The following is a 5,776-nucleotide window of genomic DNA, read 5'->3' as shown; positions in this document are numbered from 1 at the left end:
TTGAAACAATCCCCTAGAGCGTGGTTCGGCAGGTTTACAGAGGTGATGAGGAAATACGACTACGAACAAAGCAATTCAGATCATACGTTGTTCATCAAAAAGAGGAATGGCAAGATCACGTGTTTGATTATATACGTGGATGACATGATCATTACCGGGGATGATGAGAAAGAGATAGCCGAGTTGAGGAAGAATCTGTTCCACGAATTCGAGATGAAGGATCTTGGCCCACTCAAATACTTCTTGGGAATTGAGGTGCTAAGATCGAGAAAGGGGATTTTCATAAATCAGAAGAAGTATGTACTTGATCTACTTGCAGAAGTTGGGATGGTTGACTGCAAACCTGCAGATACTCCTATGGTACAAAATCACGGACTACAGATCAGGGATGGAGCAATGCTAACCGACAGGGGGAGATACCGGCGACTTGTGGGTAAGCTCATCTATCTATCTCACACGAGGCCAGATATTGCATATGCGGTGGGAGTAGTGAGCCAATTTATGCATGCACCCCAAGAGGAACATAGGGAAGCAGTGTTGAGGATTGTTCGATATCTGAAGGGAACGGCAGAACACGGTCTAATGTTTGAAAAACATGGACACATGGAGATACATGGTTTTACTGACGCAGATTGGGCAGGGAATCCAAATGACAGAAAGTCCACTGCCGGGTACTTTACCTTTGTAGGGGGGAACCTTGTGACGTGGAGGAGTAAGAAGCAAAAGGTAGTAGCTCTATCAAGTGCGGAGGCAGAATTCAGCGAAATCAAGAGTGGGCTAACAGAGATATTGTGGTTGCAAAAGTTGATGACAGAATTGGATCTTCGACCAGCTCTTCCATGCAGGTTGTTTTGTGACAATAAGACGGCCATAAGTATCTCGGAAAACCCAGTACAACATGATAGAACAAAGCATGTGGAGGTAGACAGACACTTCATCAAGGAGAACATTGAAGCTAAGGTAGTAGAAATGCCTTATGTTAAATCAGAAGATCAGCTAGCCGACATCTTGACGAAAGCTGTGAACTTGAAGTCCTTTCACGAAGTATTGTGCAAGCTAAGCATTGGGATCCCACTACCTAGCTTGAGGGGGAGTGTCAAAGATACACGAAATCAAGGAATTGATCAAGGAAAAGATTACACCAAATCAAGGAAATTATATGGAAATATATTGTAATTAATTGTAAATTAGGGTTACCTTATAGGTGTAGAATTCCTAGTCTATATAACATTGTAATCGTCTCTTCCGTAATGAACAACACGAAATATACTCCCTACGAGCTCTAACAGACGGCATGCATCATTTAGTCCACATGGGGCTGATTCCAACCCCCTTCCATAGAGGCGGAGCGAGGGTTCGGAGGGGGTGGGGGAGAGAGAGGAGACTGATTCAATGAAAATAGTACTCCCTCTCACATAAAAATGAAAAACAATGGATTTATAGAGATTAAATATCTTTACTAATAATTTCAATTCTTTCCCGCCCATGCAAAACATATTTAACAAAATTAATCAATAAAGTAAAAAAAACATGAGACACTTGCTACTAATTTCTTTGAAATTTGTAAATGAAGAAAATGAGACATTATTTTATGGACATGGAAATACTAGTAATCAGTGTATAAATGCAGTAGGATCTGGAGGAGTAGGGACTTGCATTGATCCTTGAAGCATATGCATTACTATATTCATGTGAGGCCTCAATGTTGGATCTTCTTGAATGCACCAAATTGCCGTCTTCACATATATCTCCAACGTTTTCATGTCGCTCCTTGCCTCCTCATCGCCCGCCACCAGCAAATCCAAAGCCCCTTGCTGGTAACAATCATAAGCCCAGTCAGCGAGAACGGCTTCTCCCTCATCTTCCACATCCGCTTCATAACTCCTTCTGCAACACATCAGCTCAAGCAGCATGATTCCGAAGCTGTACACATCCACTTTGACTGTTATAGGCATGTTCCTGAACCATTCCGGAGCCACATACCCTTTTGTCCCCCTTATTCCGGTCATGGTTCTCGTCTGATCAGCTTTGAGAAGCTTGGCTAGCCCAAAATCTGCTATTTTGGGGGCGAATGACTCGTCCAGAAGCACGTTCTGAGGCTTGATGTCGCAGTGTATGATAGGCACACTGCAGTCTTCGTGCAGATAGCAGATCCCTCTTGCTATTGCAAATGCAATCTGCACTCTTTTATGCCAGCTAGGCCTCACTGATTTTTGGAAGAGGAAAGTGGCCAGAGAGCCATTAGTCATGAACTCGTACACCAAAATTCGGTTCTGGCCTTCATCGCAATACCCTAGCAGCTGCACAAGGTTCTTATGGTTGGTTCTGCTTATTGAGCTCACTTCAGCTTTGAACTCATCATCCGCTTGTTCGAAGACCTTGTGCAGCTTCTTGACGGCAACAATCTTTCCATCAGTTTTTAGAGTACCTCTGTAGACTATGGAGCATGCACCCCTCCCTAATTCTTCATTAAATCCATCGGTAGCTTCTTCTACCTCTTTGAAGCTGAAGCTACTAATCGTGCTCACTCCAGCAGGTTGCACACGGCTCCTCTGTTCCACCATTGTCGTTTTTCCACGTTTCAAGTAGAACACAAAAAAGAAACTCAAAAGAAGAAACAATAACACCGAACAACCTAACAAGGCCGACAATATTGTTACAGTGATGGAGCTTCTCTTACTGCTCTCTCGGCCGGAGGGAGGGGTGTGGGGATTCGACGTAAAAGTGTTGTTTATCCTGACCTTAATCAAGGCCTTTGCTTCCTGCTCCCTCCCATTTGAAAAGGGATGAGCCTTCATCCAACAAACTCTACCAGAATATATAACAAGAGCACAGAGACAATCAGAAATGCATGATTGGCGGCACCATGCCTCCTCGACGTCCCTGAAAATGGCATAATCCTTGAAAGGCCAATTCACGCCGGACATCTCGTTGAATGTGAAACTATGCGCATCCTGCGCTTGTTGAAGGTCGCATCTGTGCTGCACGAACTCAGGCGCGCAACCACTGAAGCCGCCCCTCGAGTAGTAACCCGAGGGGCAGTGGCAGGTGGACCTTCCGTCAGGTTTGATGGTGCAGTAAGCGTTGAAACCACAGGGCCCGCCACCCATATCATCTTCTCTAATAGCATGGCATATATTTGAAGGCTCAAAATTGCGTACCGACCACCCCGATGGCTGTAATGAATCATCATACACATAATGGCGGAGGACTCCGTCGTGTTCTAGCACCAGTCTCTGGTAAAACTGCCCGGCCAGAGATCCGCTGCCGAAGAGAGGCCGGAGTAAGGTTCCGTTCTGCCGGATTAGGTTGATGACGCCGGAATTGTTGAAGATCAACTGGAATCCGGCGTCACGAGTATCGGACGACCAATAGGCATTCACATTTTCATCAGAGGGGTATGATCTGGTGACGAGCACCAGATTTCCATCGGCCTGCAACGTGAATTTGAATTTCCCTCTTGAGAAATTGGTCGCTGAGAAACTGGAATACAAAACGCTTTGTCGATTGAGTACCTAGTAAGACAATGGGGTGCAACTTAGTTGGTAAAAAGCTTCTCCGTTATTAAATGAGAAAAAAATGCTCCCTTGGTCGCCCCATAAACTAGGCGTTTATTTTGAACACAAATTTAATAAATTGATATTTAAAGAGTGAAGTAGATGAAGAGTAAAGTATGAGATGGATAAAATATATAAGAGAGAAAATGAAAATGCATTACTCCCTCTGTCGCGGCTAAGATAATGCATTACTTAGTTGGTATGGAATTTTAGGAGTTTTTAGTAAATGCAATTAATTGGAGAGAGAAATAATAACTATAAGTATTAAATAGTGAGAAACAACTAGAGATGAATATTTAATTAAAGAGAGAAAAAAGTGATTGGATGATTTAATTGGAAAGGAATGTTAAAAAAAATGTATTATCTTGATTGGGACAAACTAAAGAGAAAAATATGTTATCTTAGTTTAGTTGCGATAGAGAGAGGATATTTTGTTTAAAAAGTGAATTCGTATTATGATGGGAGTACCTGAGTTGGTAATAATGTGTCAGTGGAGAAATCAAAACTCTGCCACAGGATGGCTGAAGCATTGGAGGCAAGCACAAGGTTTCCGTTGTCGAGCATGGCGGCATAGGCCACTGTACCTGGCCGGGCCGGAATAGCCCATACCTGACTGCCTGTTTGATTGACGAGCTCCAGCGTTCCGTCTGCGGAAAGCTGGACGGTTGATCCAGCGGGAACTGGTTCGTCGCGGTTGGCAGACCAAACTAGGGTTTTGTCGGGTATTTGATCAAACCATACGGCTAGCAAGAAGGTTCCGGGAGAGACCTCCCGGAACCCGAAAGCGAATTCGCCAGAAGGCGACGTCCACGTGGAATTGGAGTTTGCGACGATGGAGGAGCCAAGAGTTACGTTCCTGTTGCTTGATTCTTGGCCTTTTACTGTGGTGCTAATGATAATGATGTTGATGATCAACAATAATAATCTACATGAAGCCATTTGATTTCAGTTTTGAGTTAGTCGATGAATTGGAAGATTGATATATATGGAGTCTTGGTCAATGGTGTGTTAGAGAGGGATTAATATACTAATGTTGTTTAATCGGACGTCTCAACTAACAAATTAAAATATTGATCACATAGATTTCTTTCAACGACGTCATCAGATTTATTAAATTTGATTTCTATCAACTATATACAGTAAGTTTCATGGAACCGTGTTGAATTTGGATCTGAACCTACAGAAAATTCCATGACCGAGTACATAATTTTAACAAAGAGAGGTTTTGTGAGCATGACTAACAGCTAAGCCTTTCTTTATTCTGCATTTAATCTTAATTTGATTAGTATTTAAACGTAAATCCTTGACCTACGGAGTTGTACTACATTTTGACATACAAGACTTTTTTAGTCTTTCTTTTATTGTTATTTTTGTCACTAAAAGTAAAAGTTGTTCGGCCCTCATTCACTAACTTCTAAAAATAGCAAATTGTATCGTGATTGCGTGTGATAACAACTACAAGTGTGCGCAGGGTGCACTTTCTAAGAAATTAGGATGACACCATGTTTAATATTTAGAGTGACACTATAATACTAATTCTAGCTCTTAGATTTTTAAAATGGACGTCTAGAATTAAATTCATGAAATAAAGTTCGGATTACAGTCTTATGTGTTGGACATTGTAAGCGCTGGTATTTTAGTCAATTCCCAAAAATTTAAATCAGAAATGGATTTGGTAATATGTAAACTGTAAATACTACTTGGTAATACTGCAATATTCATAGAGTAAAACTACAATATGATAAGATAAAAAAAACAATTACGAATGATGCAGACACATAACATTGCAATATTAATAAAGTAACACTGCAATTTAGTAACAGACTGCAAAAAGAGAATATGCCAAATTTGTCATTCAGCGTGGTTTTATGTTCCAATTTAATTAAAATAGACTGTCACGTGGCAACTTGAGAATCACGCGATCTTCAGATCTAACGACCTAAAATGGTGGTATGATGTTATAAAAAAAGGGTTGTCATATTAATACACCCTATATCTAAATACTCATGTTACGCTAAATGTTCCACCTCAACTAGACATGAGTTAAAAAATATATAAAGGTAGAAAAATGAGTAAAATTTGATATTTTTATATACATATTGTATATTTATTACAGACTAGTAAAAATAAAATGAAATATTCAATAATAAGCGAATTAAAAAAATACTACTTATAAGACATTAAATAATAGAATAGGGGAATATTATATTATGATCGGA

At 40.7% G+C, this 5,776-nt stretch overlaps 1 protein-coding gene across 2 annotated transcripts; it reads right to left on the bottom strand.

Annotated features, from left to right (window-relative positions):
- Nucleotides 1–1,436: 1,436 nt before the first annotated feature.
- On the bottom strand, nucleotides 1,437–4,533 carry LOC121743579 (G-type lectin S-receptor-like serine/threonine-protein kinase LECRK3). 2 transcript variants are annotated; one of them, XM_042136903.1, is made up of 2 exons: nucleotides 4,026–4,533; nucleotides 1,437–3,515 (listed from the first exon to the last, which is right to left on the bottom strand). In XM_042136903.1, the coding sequence occupies exons 1-2, from the start codon at nucleotides 4,494–4,496 to the stop codon at nucleotides 1,614–1,616; spliced, it is 2,373 nt and encodes a 790-aa protein (XP_041992837.1). In that variant the 5' UTR covers nucleotides 4,497–4,533; the 3' UTR covers nucleotides 1,437–1,613. The 2 variants fall into 2 exon arrangements, with proteins under 2 accessions (XP_041992837.1, XP_041992838.1); XM_042136904.1 differs by having other exon boundaries at nucleotides 1,437–3,434.
- Between the last annotated feature and the right edge of the window lie 1,243 nt (nucleotides 4,534–5,776).

The sequence above is a fragment of the Salvia splendens genome, chromosome 8 (genome assembly GCF_004379255.2).
Source record: "Salvia splendens isolate huo1 chromosome 8, SspV2, whole genome shotgun sequence".
NCBI lineage: Eukaryota > Viridiplantae > Streptophyta > Magnoliopsida > Lamiales > Lamiaceae > Salvia > Salvia splendens.
The sequence above is the reverse complement of the archived record's forward strand: the minus strand, read 5'-3'. Positions and strand labels throughout refer to the sequence as shown.

What these genes read in the sequence shown, in the direction of transcription:
- LOC121743579 (XM_042136903.1), bottom strand. Translation starts at nt 4,496, where the DNA reads ATGGCTTCATGTAGATTATTATTGTTGATCATCAACATCATTATCATT. An exon ending in ACACATTATTACCAACTCAG is followed by an intron (nt 3,516 to 4,025) that starts GTACTCCCATCA and finishes TTGTCTTACTAG; the next exon opens with GTACTCAATCGACAAAGCGT.